Source organism: Platichthys flesus, chromosome 4 (assembly GCF_949316205.1).
Source record: "Platichthys flesus chromosome 4, fPlaFle2.1, whole genome shotgun sequence".
Taxonomy (NCBI): domain Eukaryota; kingdom Metazoa; phylum Chordata; class Actinopteri; order Pleuronectiformes; family Pleuronectidae; genus Platichthys; species Platichthys flesus.
This window is the reverse complement of record NC_084948.1, coordinates 25,675,327-25,689,882: the sequence shown is the minus strand read 5'-3', so window position 1 is coordinate 25,689,882 and position 14,556 is coordinate 25,675,327. Positions and strand designations below refer to the sequence as shown.

Sequence of the window (14,556 nt, the reverse complement as noted above, 5' to 3'; positions counted from 1 at the left end):
CATCCTAATGACCACACACACTGTTGTGATGTGAGGGCTAACCTTAACAACCCCCCCCCCCCTCCCCATGCTCCATCCCTATTTAAACCTCAATCCTAATTCCAACCCAAAACCAAGCCCTGACCCTTCTAATCCTTTTAAAGAAGTAAGAAAAGGCGAAATGTCCTCACGTCTTCCTATCCTCATGAGGACCGCAGGGATTGGAATAAGAAAAAACACACACCAACAGGCTTTAGGACCCAGTGTTTCTGCCGTAATGAGGTGGCACAGCTGAAGAAAGGAGAGGGAGATAGAGACAGGAGAGGAGGTGGAGGTGGAGGAGGAGGAGAGGGAGGAGGTTTACACAGAGCTGTATTTTGGCAAGTCAGAGAAAAGCTGAGAGTGGCAGAAGAAAGTTGACACTGTGTGAGATGCTCTGCAGCCGCAACCAGGATTAATGAGAGAGCTGCTCCCCGTGTGAGGAGGCGCAGAGAGCCAGGGGGTGCGGGGGGGGGCAAGATGCGCGTGGAGCTGCGGTGCGGGGGGAAGGGGAGCGTGCGCGTTGCCGCGTCCAGGATGCACAGGTGAAGCCGGGGCATCTTCACGCGTCCGCACAGCTCCAATCCGAGGGGAAGCCCGCAGGTTGGGTTTCCTCGCCTCTTCCCGGGATACGTGCGATCCGCTCATCACGGAAATTACGCGCCCGCTGCACGTGCCCGCGCCGAATTCCAGCAAAGCACCGCACCAGCAGTGCGTAAAAGCGTTTCGAGCTGTGGAGGGTTAAAAGGGGGGTTGTGGATTTCCCCCGTTTCTCCTCGGAGGAGTCGTTCCGAGGACAGGACAGGACGAGGAGGAGGAGGAGGAGGAGGAGAGGAGCAGAGTTTCCAATTTGAAGGTGAGGAATAATTAAATAATCAGTTGGAAACATGGAGCAATTTTACAGTTATGCTTTTAATGATAAGGGCTAATCGAGTTTTACACTCAGCAAATCTTGATTTCATCGTTGGGAAATTGAACGTTTGGCATTTAATTGGATTTTACGCACATTTACGCACCATTTTACGCACAATAAGAATATTAAAGGTATCTATCTATCTATCTATCTATCTATCTATCTATCTATCTATCTATCTATCTATCTATCTATCTATCTATCTATCTCTCTCTATATATATCTATCTATATCTATCTATCTATCTATCTATATATCTATATATATTTCTATCTATCTATCTAGCCATCCCCTCTTTGTGAAGCAGCTTTATAAATCGTGATGAAGGTTGAATCACTGCTGCTATAAGAGCACTGTGTCATAGTAGGGAGGTTACAGTTATAAAAAAACGTATTAATATTCAAGTTTGACTTTCGTGTCAGCAGTAATGCATCAGAGCACGTCTCAGGTTGTAAGAGGATCTGTGTCCGTGAAACCTTCCAATGACCGATTCAGGGCTAATATTTGAGAGGTGATTTATTAATGATGGAGACCTTAACCTTCCTCTGGTTCTCAGAAAGTGGGATAACACACACACACCTCAGGAGCGAGGGCTTCCATCGTGAATCTCCCCATTGGCTTTGTTTCCTGTGTGTGTTTGTGCATTTGTACAATAGAGGAGTGGAGCCCCAGCAGCAGCAGCAGCAGCAGAACAACCCCCATCACACACACACACACACACACACACACACAGCTCTGCTCCAATGTTTATGTTTGTACTATTTGCTGCTGTACGTTCAGCCGGGTCTGCAGAAATATAAAACCATACGCAGCACACACTCGCTTCCTGAGACCTCAGACAACCTGACACTCCTGCACCAGCACGTCTTCATCTCCAGGTCCGGAAGAAAGCCTGGGTAGAAAGATCACATTTGTAGCATCTGATCTGTGTGTGTGTGTGTGTGTGTGTGTGTTCGTGTGTGTGTGGGCATGTGTGTGTGAGGAGTCCATGAATACATCATCGCACATCATGTAAATATCAGCGAGGCTAATTACCTCACTCTCTCATTGTCCTTAGCTCTTCGCTGCACACACACTCGATCTAGTGACTTGTGAGGACGTTTCTTTGATTCATATTTGTTCCCTTAAACCTCGACCTCGACCTAAAGGGCCTCATGTTTAGTTTTGGGTCAAATCTTGAGTCAGAGGCTGAGGACGTCTGTGTGGCTTTAATTAAAGCTTAACCAAACCCACGTAATCCTGAACATCGATGGTTTACCTCGTGTGAACCATCGCGCTTTGTCTCAAGACTGAAGGAGAATCTGCTCAAACACATATGTGACAACACAATTTGATTAATACTGCTACACACACACACACACACACACACACACACACACAAACACACACATGCATGTACAGGTCAGTGCATGGCAACACGTCTTATGTAAACACTGTGGAGATGACATTAGTGCAGCCTCTACATGTTTAGCTCCTCCAGTGTTCACACACTTGTTCACAGGCTTTACTGTATATTATTTATTATTAGTCTTCACACAATAACTTGTTTCTCCACAAGTCGCACAAAGTCGTAATCAAAATCAAGCTTGTCCTATTTTTATTTGAGCATGAAATGTATGAAAATGTGTTGTTGTTGTTGTTTGTTTTTTGAAAGCAGATTAACAAACATAACATAACTCTGATTTCCATTAAAACATGTTTTTTAATCACAACAATTTAGACCTATGTTGTAGTTTAGTTGAGGAATTTCTGTTTGTTTTACCATTTTAATAATTAGTTTAGAATCTGTGTGATCATCTGTGTTGCTCATGGCGAATACATGAAAATATTAAAAAATATTTTAATTTAGAAATGACTTCCTATTTTAACAATCTACAAAATGCCTGTGTGTGTGTGTGTACAGTGTGTGTGTGTGTACAGTGTGCTGCGTGTCACTGGGAATGCACACGCATGTAACAGGCATGTAAGTAACTTCTCTCAAAGTGTTTTACACAGTTACATGCACATATGTACAATCACTGCACAACCATACATGTCGACCCAAGAGAATAAAGAAGCACATTGAGTGGCAGCAGCTGGAGAAGACACTTAAGCACAAGCCACACACACACACAAACACACAAATAGAATATTGTGAGACATATCCTGTCCCTGTACGGTTTGTCCCATGATGCTCACAGACACACATAACGTCACACTGAGTACAACATGCAACACACTCTGCAGAGATGCTGGAACCTTTTACAACATATTGCAGATGGGTAACTTCTCACTCTTCAGGCCTCATCGCACACAAGCACCAGCTGTGCAAGCGTTCCTGTGTGTGTATGTGTGTGTGTGTGTGGTGTGTGTGACATGTGTACATACAGTATGTATGTGAGCAGGAGGCAGGAGGCAGGGAAGCTTCCCAGGGTTTGTTTACCGTGTGTCTGAAAAGTGAATGATGCAAGGCTGCAAAGAACTGTGCGTGTGCATGTGTAGTTATGTGAGGGAAATTGAATGACAGTGTGTGTGTGTGTGTGTGTGTGTTTTTGTGTGATGGGGGGGGGGGGGTCAAAGCAGGATATACAATGCACTGATTAATGAGCTTGTGCACACATTCTGCACAGGGGGGGTTTGAGTAAGGCCCAGCGCCTGGTGTGACTGCGTTCATTTGTTGTTACAGAGTAATTGTGTCAAAATGATCCGTCCCTCCATCGGGTAACGTGTCGGCAGCACATCCTCCCTGGAAGGCTCGGCTACGCTGGAATTATCCCATCCAGTTATTATCAAGCCGAGCAGAGGAGCAGCTCTGAAATAGCAAATTAGCCTCCGCTTCATTTCTCCTGCAGTGAACGTGTTTCCATAGGAACATGATGTTACTCTGAGCCTGTTTTCTCCCTGCTCATCTCCTCTGTTCAGTTTCTCTCGTCCTTTCACTCCGCACAGATCAAGGAGGCGAGAGAGAGAGAGAGAGAGAGAGCGTGAGAAAAGGGTTTTTGGAAATGAAATCAATAGGGCTATTAAACTGCAACTCGGGGGGGGGTTTCACATTTCTTTCTTTGGCATATCTGGGAGCCTGCTCTGGTCGTATCAGCCCGACATCGCTGTTCTCCGAGACGTCCTCTTATTGGAGCCCTGCAGGCGTTTACAGCTCCAATGTTCTGCAGCCAGCGCCCCCCCCCCCCCCCCCCGCCCCCCCCCCCCCTGTCTGTTCTACGAGTGCGTTCACCGAATCTGCAACTCCTCGATCTGTATCAGCTGAAATATAACAGCAATTACTCTGTGTGTGTGTGTCTGTGTGTGTGTGTGTGTGTGTGTGTGTGTGTGTGTGTGTGTGTGTGTGTGTGTGTGTGTGTGTGTGCTGTGAGATAGAGAATCAGACTGCAGAGTTGCTGAAAAATCTGTTAGGAGTCAGCAGCAGAAGGTTTTTTTAAGAACAAGCTCTCGAGTGTGAGACAAGTTTTTAAGTTTAGTACTGTGGCATTGACAGTACTGGCTGGATTTTTATTTTACTAAAAAAAAAAAAAGGGAGATGGAGTCAGATCAGAAGCAAAGGAGACGGAGGGGAAGCAATGGAGGGAGATGGAGAGTGGATGTGTGGTTGTTTGCGTGTGCGAGCGAATGAGCCCCAGACTAAAAAGGAGAGAGAGTGGGAGGGAGAGAGAGAGAAGGAGAGAGGGAGAGAGAGAGAGAGAAGAGGAGCTCTTGTAAAAGTGTCAGTGGTGATTTGCGGTGGCGTCCTTGCAACATTCCCTCCACCTCACTGGATGTTTTATGAGCAGAATGTTGCAGAATCCGGAAGGAAAAAAGGAGGCGAGCTTATAATACAGCTGACAGAAGTATTTTTATGGTGGATGGGCAGGGGTGAGGGGGGGCGAGGGGTGAGGAGAGGAGGGTGAGGGGTGTAATAAAGCTGAGTGCATCTCTCCTGGAATGAAGCTGCAGTGATTAAGAGGAGAGAGAGAGAGTGTGAGAGAGAGAGAGAGAGAGAAAGAGGAGGGGGGGGGGTGGCTGATGTGTGAGTGAGCATGTATTCACCGAATGCCTAGATGTGTGTGTCTTTATGTGTGTGTGTGTGTGTGTCTTGAGGAGGAGGCGTTGTGACGTCAGTGTGTTGAACGATCGCTCAGCTTGTTCCCTGTGAGAGGTACTAGCCCTCCACAAAGGAGGTGGGTGAGGAGGAGGAGGAGGAGGAGGCGAGCAGGGATGGAGGGAAAGGATGGGAAGGGATGGGGGGGGGGTGGGGGGTTTGCACGGCGAAGCAGTTCCAGCGCTCCAGTGCAGAGACACCCAATTACCCCCCCCCCCCTCAATGCTGTGCGGTGAGGCGTGCGACACCGAGCCACTGAGTTGATCTGGAGCCGGAGAAGCACTCCGCCATGCACAATGAATACTTACTGATGAGATATTATGTGGTTTGTTGAAATGACACTTTCCTTTTTTTTTTTTTTTACAGCCTGGGAGTGAAAAGCCCTTCAACACACACACACAGACACACACACACACACACGGCAGATACTTTTTCTTCTTTATTACTTCATCCTTTCTCACACAGGAGCGTTTCTCTCCATCTCTCCGGTGTGTCTAATTTTAGATGTTCTCACTTTGGGATTCATGTTAGGGGCTGGATCAGGTGGGTTCAAGTGTTGGGGGGGGGGGGTGGGGGGGTTTCAAACAACAACACAATCGTGATCATCCAAAAGATGGAATCGTGATAAAAACAATCTTCGCTGATTGTTCGTCCTAAATCAAAGTCGAGACCTCACAAATTTATATAGAACCCCAACAGTTCCCACAACAAGCAACAACATAATGTAACATAATGTTTCATGTTATAGTTCAAGTTATAATATGCAACAAATCATTAATACGCTCAAATGCTCAAACCCAAAATTTGACGTTTCCTTGTCGTTGCCTTTTCTGTTTCCTTCTTGTTAATTTTGGGTGAAGACAACAACTCCCATGATCCCACACTGCTTGACAACATCACTATACTAGGTCTTTTGTTATTGTTTTGTTTGAGAGACCCATAGTATTATTACCCTGTGTGGCAGCAGAGCCTAAAGCATTATTGCCCTGTGCGTGTGTGTGTGTGTGTGTGTGTGTGTGTTTGTGTGTGTATGTGTGTGTGTGTGTGTGTGTACAAAATAACAAAACAACGCAGGGATTGATTTTAACCAAACTTGATGTGAATGTCACTAAGAAGAGTTTATCTCTAGATGATAAATGTTTATAGCTGATTGGTCAAAGGTCAAGCTCAATGTCCACTCGGCAATCACGCCATGACGTAGATCAGATTTGATTGGCTGAATCATCCTGTGTCTGATGTGATTTGGGGCTAGGGGCCTGTAGTATGATGGGAATGTGTGCATGAAGAAAAACAAGACCCCGAATCCAAACTGCAGTCACAAAACCCTCAGAGACAGGAAGCTGTGTGCATGAAGCTCGAGGCTAACTTCTCCTGTGACCTTTTTTTGTCTTTGAACAGACTCCATCGTCCTCAGCTGAGGAGAGTGGACGGCGAGCCACCCGCCTGCTCCTGTGTCCTGAAGGAAACCCTCTTAAGGTGGATGGGGGGGCATTAAACTTACATGTCCCAGAGGACCCGCTGCTGCACCAGGCAGCACACCCACCGCCATAAATCAAGACCAGGCCCCTTTTGATTTCTGCATTTTCGCTTCCTGCCGCAGCATCGGAGGAGCAGGCTGACCTGCAGGCGTGCACCATCGGATTCTATTTCTGGAGCTTCGTTGCTTGTGCAGATTAACTGCCCTCAAATATGGCCCCAATCCGATCACTGCGCCACTAGTTCCACTGCCGCTGGAGGCTGTGCATATTCAAGCCCCCCCCCCCCCACTGTGCATCAGTCCAGTCATCTGAAGTCCCCGATTTTTTCAGACTCACGAAAAGAAAACAAACAAAAGAAGACGTTTTTCTCCTTATGGTCGTTGTCATTGCTCATTTCCATCTGGAGCCGTTGAAGGGGAAGGATTGACATCAGAAACGTTCCCAGTATCACTGGGCCACTGGTGAGATGAAGACATTTTCCATGAGTTCCTGAGGGCGGTCACACGGAAACCCCTGTGCCCAGTGTTTTCATTAGCCTGTCGGGGGCTAATCAGGGTCCTCGTTCATCAGAATTAACATTTCCATATTGAATGAGAGAGAAAGTAGCCGACATTAGAATATTCATGAGCACTAACACTCTCAATCATGTGAAATAGAAGACAAGGGGCAAACCCAGAGCCGTCAAGCCATGAAACAAATAGTTTATGATATGCGAGGAGAAGAGATTCTTTAATCCAGCAGCACAACTTCACATCTGACGGCACACAGGAGCAAGCCACCGGCACATTGAGGACACTGTCATAAACCTGCCCTGTGCTGTAGGCCTCTGGACTAAGGCCTACGATAAGACAAAAATTAAAGAATAGGATTAAAGATGGATTACCAGTGAAACACTAAAACCAGCAAAGCAGCTGCCTTTGCGTAAGCCCATCGAACGCTCTTCAGGGAGACGCGCCGCCGACCGATTTGCAGATTACTTTTGGTTGTTGATGTGGTGGCCTCTTGTGTGGTTGGATTTAAAAGAGAGGGATGGAAAATCTGGATGAGCTGGAGCACCCTCTTCTGGGAGAAAACACCAACAGCAGCCGGGCATCGGCGCCGGGTCAGGGGCCGGTGACTGTTCAGGCCCCTGGTGGCCTGTACAAGGGCATCCTGGTAAAGTGCGAGGAGGACCGGGCCTACCCGCCCTTAGCATGGAGGAGCTACTGCGGACATCCTCCTGAGCTGCAGCAGCAGCAGCTCCTGGACCCTTGCTCCTTACCTCGCACAATGGAGTCTTTTTACCCACCGGCCCCCATCTGGGGCCACACAGACTCCCTGCTCAGCAAAGACTACCTGGAGACCACGTTCGTGGACATCCGGCCGGGCTCCACACTGGAGAGGAAGCTGCTGGCCGAGGCGCAGGACTACCACAGCGACGCCTACAGCATGGACGACGAGGACGACCTGCTTCCGGACTCCGACGTAAGACAGTTGTTTTCTTCTGCACTGACAGAGTGTGGTTGAATTCCAAGTTCTAAACTCAATCACTCACAGTTAAAGTGAAGCAATAGAAAGAGCATCATATGTCCACAGTGTTAAAAGTCTTATTATAAGTGTTCATCTTCATTTGTTGATCATTTATCAGCAGCATAAATCAGAGACAGGTTGGTTTGATACAAGACAAGAGGAGGTAATCAAATGAGGAAATAAATAATAAATTCTTTGACTAATCATCACATCAAATAATTATAACATTTGATCAACTAATCTCAACCACGTCCTCTTTGTTCCTCGCAGGAGTTTCACGTTTAAATTTAAAATCGTATTCTCAGAATAGATCCAGGGAGCGAACGAGGAACTTAAAATAGATATGAGCTTGAATTTCAGGCAATTGAATGCTTACTGACAAAAAAGCCAGATTACATAAAGCTCCTCTCCTGCTGCGGCTCAGGTAATGACACTACAGTCGCGGTGGAGGATGCCAGTTCTATTTCATAGATCACTGAGCAAAGCTCGCCCTGGAGTGAAATGTAAATTAGCTTTAAAACCTTTACCCTGGTCATGTGATGCTTTGGCGACTCGACTTGAGAACGTTCGGGTTGTAAATGTCACAAATAAGCAGCGGCTGTTTTGTTTAAATCATCGCGTCTCCCACCGAGGATAAATTAAAGTTTCAATGACAACCCACTGTGGACCGAAGGGCTGAAGGCCGCTTGACGAACATTACTTTGATTGAAAACGCGACCGAGTGGACAAACAGTGGAATCACACACAGGACGAGAGTTTTCTCCACAAGGACAAAAGAACAGCAGAAGAAATTGAATTCTTAATGCTGGCTGTAGAGCAGTGATGCAAAGACGCAGGCCGGTGGGATTAAACCCTTGCAATGACCTCGAAGAAGAGCAACACAACTTCTCCTACTCCGACTTTCTCTCACCTCAAATGCTCAGTTAAATGGGAATTCTGGTATTTTTCCAACTTGGAACCTATGTTTTGAAATGTGGGTGAATAGAGAATGTTTTTACTTAAAACCTTTGGTCCAGTAGATCTTCTCCACCAGCAGCTGTAACAGGAAATGTCTCAATTTGTAGAACCTCCAGGTCAGAATACTGCAGCTCAAACAAGTAGGGGTTGACTGTCAAAGTCAAACGCTTCATCGATATTGTCCAAACCAGATTCAGCCATAAAAGTAAAGTAAAATCCAACCTCTCCGACTCTCTCACGTTGCTAATACTGGAACTCCCCCTTCACTTCCTGATGAGCTTTGACCGCTGCTCGTCACGTGAGAGATGATCTCAGTGTCTTTGGCCTCAGCGTGAGGTTTATCTGCCTCTTCAATGCTGATGCACGAGGTGACTCCAGATCAGTCACCGCCTCACAGAACAGGCATGTTCAAAGGTTTGCTCAAAGGTTACAGGAGCATCTTTGGAAGATGCACAATTATTTCACGCGTCAGAATCGAACCAGCGCAGCAACGCGTCAGGGTCAGAGAGCGATGGAGAGTCAGACTGAATCTGCAGCTGTTTCCGAACGTGAGTCACGGATCACCTGCGGTCGACCGAGCTGCTGCACAAGCAGTCTAACCCCATTCAGTCACATTATCTCACAGGCGCGAGCGGAGTCTTCATGCTGCTGTGGAGGACGTGAACACAACTGTGTCTTATCGTTAGTTTAGATTAAATAGTGTTCAACTCCTGAGGGAATCTAAAAAGGACTTTTCCTTCAAAATACAAAAAAAAACATATTCATTAGATATGTCAGATCATTCGGTTTATGAGACTTGGTTTTTAACATATCTGCTGCTCGATTGTTGAAGGTAAAAAGTTCTATATCACAAAAATCAAGAGCAATGGGCTGGAACTATATTGGGCGAATAAATAGTCCCTATGAATCAGAATCAGAATCAGAATCCTTTTATTGCCATGTAAATTTGCTCCTACAGGAAATTGCCTTGGTGTGGTTGGTGCACTGTACAAACAACAATATAAAAACAACAATATAAAAAACAACAACAATATTGAACAACAATATATACAGTAAGTAGAGTTACGAGCGGTTCTAAGGTGCAGAGATTGGTGATAATGCCAATTATGTAGAGTTATTAATTATGTGTGGGGGGGGGGGGGTCAGCAGAGTCAGTGTGATGCAGGGGGCTTGTTTGTGAGCCCCACTGCCATGGGGGGAAAACTGTTTCAGGTGATATCTATGAAGTTATATAGAGAGAGATGTTTAAAATGTGATTTTTGTTTATTGTGAATTTCTATTCAAGTAATCTCCACTGCATCAGATAGAAAACACGACCACACAGATTGTGCACGAGCAGCTTCCATCAGAGCTGTTTACTCAGTCGTTTCTCAGTCAGACCCTCTCACCTGAACACAACCCTAAGTTCACTCTGTTTGAATCCCAGGACTCGTCCATCGACGACTTCAGTGACACGGACAGCGAGAGCAACTTCCCTCTGATGATCCCTCAGGACTACCTGGGTCTGGCCTTTTTCTCCATGCTCTGCTGCTTCTGGCCCCTGGGCATCGCTGCCTTCTACCTTTCACAGAAGGTACACGCACACACACATACACACACACACACACACACACACACACACTAACACAAACTCTGACGAGATGTAACCTGGCAGTGTGTTTCACAGTGTATGCGGATGTCTGACCCTCTGCAGTGTGTGCAGACAACAACAGGTCCAGTGTTATATGTGCTGTGGAGATTATAGACAGGGAGGCATTCAACTTCAATCTGGAGGAGGGATGCACCAACATGATCATATCATCCTCTTGAGCCATATTTCAAAAATTATTTAAGATGTTTTTAAACTTCACTCGATGGTATTTTATTGATTAATGTGCTTATGTTGGTGTCACAGCCCCAAAAACAACATTCACAGCCTTCCCATCACAGACCTGGAGTCAGGGACATTAGGTTTTCCAATATTTGACAAACATAATACATCACATGACAAAATATTATAACTTATAATATAATCTGGACTCACTAGGTCACTTACCCAAAAGCAAACGACTTTGACTAAGCAATCCATCCATCAATTATCAATACCCTTTATAGTTTGAGGGTCACAGGAGGTAAACAAGAGCCAATCATCAATCAAAATATATATCAAAATCAATAATCAATAAATCATTGATTTAGTGCAACACCTAAGAAATGGCTTCAGCCTGCTGATCAATAAGTGAACTATGTAAACTGTTAAGAAAGAAAGACTGTAAATTAAAATCTGTTTCTGAATATTCTGAATTAGTTTCACTGGATTTAGGAAGTTTAAACTACTTACCATGATTTATGGATCCACTTCAAATCGTATCCGAGGTCATTATCACTTCCTCTCGGAGTATAATTAATCTCCATAAATTGCAGTAGGCTATTAAGAACCAGTGAGATATTAAATGATGCTCTATAACTCAAATAATACTTTAATTAATAATTTAAAAATATCGATTGTGGTAATACAGCTTAATACAGTTTGATAACTTTAATTCGAACAGACTCAATTTATATCTGTGTCCAGTGGAAGTCATTCAAATCCACCTGCAGTTGGTGCAAACATTAGTTTTTCAGTGAAATTTAAACAATATCAAATCATTAAAGACATCAAATAAATTATCTTATTTAACAGACAACACATTGACTTAAATAATGTTGGAGTAAGATGCTGAAATCATCTCTTCACTTCAACTTCAGCTGCACAGATAAATGACACCAGGCTTGATCTTTACATCGGGACAGTTACAGAGGAAACCAACAGCTCCCACAAGGAGGCAGCACTCGGTGGCTGTGGAGAGAAAGGAACTCTCTTCCTGAGGCCGAGCCGGTGGAAATATGAAGCAGGTCAAAGAGAACGAGGAACAACATCAGTCACTTTTACCACTGGCAGCGTGGAAAGGCTCCTGACGCCTCTATCTGCAGTCGCCAGGGGCCCGTAGTTTATACTGGCATCACTCCAGCAGTGCAGGGGGGGGGGGGATCCCATTACTGCAAAGCTACAAAGCTAACTGGCCACACGCTGCACAGGCCTTTTGATCAGATCGATAACCTTCGTTAAGGTTTAATTAGACTCATAACGAGAAGCCCCAAGGTGATAGATTTCCAATATTGTTGAGTGCTGCCTGAAACAGGGGTCAGAGTCAAAGACAAGGAGGGAGGCGGCGAGGACGGGGAAGGTGATGGATGACGCACAGACGTCCGGGGTGATTCAGAGATGGGACGTGATATGGGTTTAGCGTGTGATTGGAATGAGTGGAAGAGGAGAGTGGAGGCCACGGGCGACACTGACAAACGATGACAAATGAACCTCTCTCTCTCTCTCTCTCTCTCTCTCTCTCCTCTCTCCCCCGTTTCTCAGACCAACAAGGCATCGGCTCAGGGGGATTTCCAGGGGGCCAACGCCGCGTCACGCCAGGCTCTTTGGCTCTCGGTGCTCTCCATCGTGTTCGGCATCATAACCTACATCTGTGCCATCGCAGCGCTGATTACCTACCTGTCCGGAAAGCCGCCGTAAAAGCAGCTCCCGCACCAGGACACGCCTCCCACACGGTCAATGAATATCACCACACGTCACCTGTAAAATAATCTGTGTCTGTCAACCCCCGTCTGCAGTCGTGTTTTATCCACCGAGTGTAGATCATCATCACGTCTACTGGGATGAGGACATAAGCTCAGAGGACGTTCCTTGCATGTGAAGAATAATCACTGACCTTTACTCAGTGTCACCCCATGTAGAAGAATTCAGTCTGTACCTGTTGTTTATTTCGTCACCCGATGTCTTAAGTGACCAAACCTTTAAATGTGTGCTGTAGTCGTCGTCCAACGTTTGAGCAGATGTCACCACAACACTACTTGATATCAGAGTCACAAAACAATGGATTCCTAATGAGGGGCCGAGGGAGAAACCAGGGGGACGACTGGCCCGGGAGGAGCTGAGGACAGTGTGCAGCGATGGAGTCCACCGATTTTTATGAGAAGGTCGCAGCAAGGACGAGGACGCGGCTAAATCCTGGTGGACCTGAGCCAGCACTGTCGCTCGCAGGGGTAGAAGCTGGTGCTGGGTTGTTTTCTAGTGCCCCGTGGCTTTATTTTTAAAACATACGATGGGGGCCGGGGGGCAATATTCTTTGAGAGAACCTTGAATTTTCTTTCCACGCCTCTGGCCGGAGAGCGAGGGCCCCACAGGACCGCACTGCACACTGCACATCCATTAACCCTGAGTTCACAAGCAGCATCGCTCACTGTCCTGCAGAGCGGACTGATTCTGCCTCGTTTATGCCGAGTTGAATAAGTATCTTTGTGTAGAAATACACTAAAGCTCTAAATGAAAAACACATAGTGCCATTATACAAGAAGATAAATATAAACGAGAAGTGTTAAAATGAAGGTGTGAACACTGGTGTTATAGAAGATAAGATATAGAAATGAAGGAAGTGCATCACACAGAGAGATGCAGATCTGCACGGAAAAGTGCCAAAACATGGAAGAAACTCTGAGAATGATTCTTTTGTGAACTATTCCATTGATAGAAACAACCGGGCTGATGCTCTCTTAATATAGATTCTGCTATTTCCCCCCCCCCGTTCCTGAGATCCTCCTGGAACTCGCTTCTCGCAGTTTGAACGTGTGAAAAACAAAACAGGGTAACGGGTTAGGGCTAAAAAAAGAAGGATGACATGACACAAGGTTTTCAGCCACGTGACGCATGAGACAGCAAAAAGCTCAGTTTCCATCACAGCTGCATGGCCAGTTTGTCAGAGTGCCACGTGCACACCGGAGCTTCAACCACCTCCTCGAGTATTTGATCCTGAATCACCGAAGGAGCAGCTTCGATAAAAGAAGCTCTACCCATATTGGTTTGAGCTTACATGTGCCATTTACAAGAAAACAAAAAAAAAAGTGAAAGAAGGAACTTCAAATTAACATGTTAAAAAGTGTCTGTAAATTCAAAGTTGACATTTTCTATGTAGATGTTTAGTTTTTATAGAGTCCACAGCTGAACTAGAACCAATTCAAATCACCACATTACTGTTTCCTGAGCATCGTATCATGACTGAGCTGATTATCATCACCACACGTGATACATGTGGACACACGTGTCATATCTGTGTCTTGTCCAGAGTCCACACGGCGTCGTCGTCCAGTTCTGTCTTTCCCGTACCGTCCTCCCTCTCCACTGCACATTTACATCCATGATTAAAAAACAACCCACCATGTTGTTGTTCCAGCTCAGTTATTTGTACTGGAGCATTTAACAGGGACTTGCTTTGACTGGTCACACTGGTGTTAAACAGGCTCCGGTCAGATTTGTCTCACTTTGTGTCACTTGTACAAATAACGACTGGACGCAGCTCAGTGGACTAGGAGCCGATTAAGGTCAAAGGTCGTGGGGAATTGAGATTTATTAGTACAGGAGATGTTCAATTCTTTCCCAGTTCACCTTCTTGTATGACATGTAAATATTAAATTGACAGGAAAAAAACAATGAATCCTAATAAATGCACTTGTTTGACATTTATCTTTCCTCTGTGAGATCAGTTATTATTCCTTTCACCCACAGCACAGCTGACTACAACCCA

The 14,556-nt window shown here is 45.6% G+C and overlaps 1 protein-coding gene across 2 annotated transcripts; it reads left to right on the top strand.

Moving 5' to 3' along the window:
- The first annotated feature begins 550 nt into the window (after nucleotides 1-550).
- Nucleotides 551-13,417, top strand: tmem91 (transmembrane protein 91). 2 transcript variants are annotated; one of them, XM_062386677.1, is made up of 5 exons: nucleotides 551-874; nucleotides 6,402-7,945; nucleotides 10,374-10,520; nucleotides 12,336-12,526; nucleotides 12,790-13,417. In XM_062386677.1, the coding sequence occupies exons 2-4, from the start codon at nucleotides 7,511-7,513 to the stop codon at nucleotides 12,489-12,491; spliced, it is 738 nt and encodes a 245-aa protein (XP_062242661.1). In that variant the 5' UTR covers nucleotides 551-874; nucleotides 6,402-7,510; the 3' UTR covers nucleotides 12,492-12,526; nucleotides 12,790-13,417. The 2 variants fall into 2 exon arrangements, with proteins under 2 accessions (XP_062242661.1, XP_062242660.1); XM_062386676.1 differs by having other exon boundaries at nucleotides 12,336-13,417.
- The last annotated feature ends 1,139 nt before the right edge of the window (nucleotides 13,418-14,556 follow it).

Excerpts from the sequence above, each read along its gene's own strand:
- tmem91 (XM_062386677.1), top strand. The coding sequence starts at position 7,511 with ATGGAAAATCTGGATGAGCTGGAGCACCCTCTTCTGGGAGAAAACACC. Across the intron at positions 7,946-10,373 it reads ACCTGCTTCCGGACTCCGAC|GACTCGTCCATCGACGACTT; the intron begins GTAAGACAGTTG and ends TTTGAATCCCAG. Across the intron at positions 10,521-12,335 it reads CCTTCTACCTTTCACAGAAG|ACCAACAAGGCATCGGCTCA; the intron begins GTACACGCACAC and ends CCCGTTTCTCAG.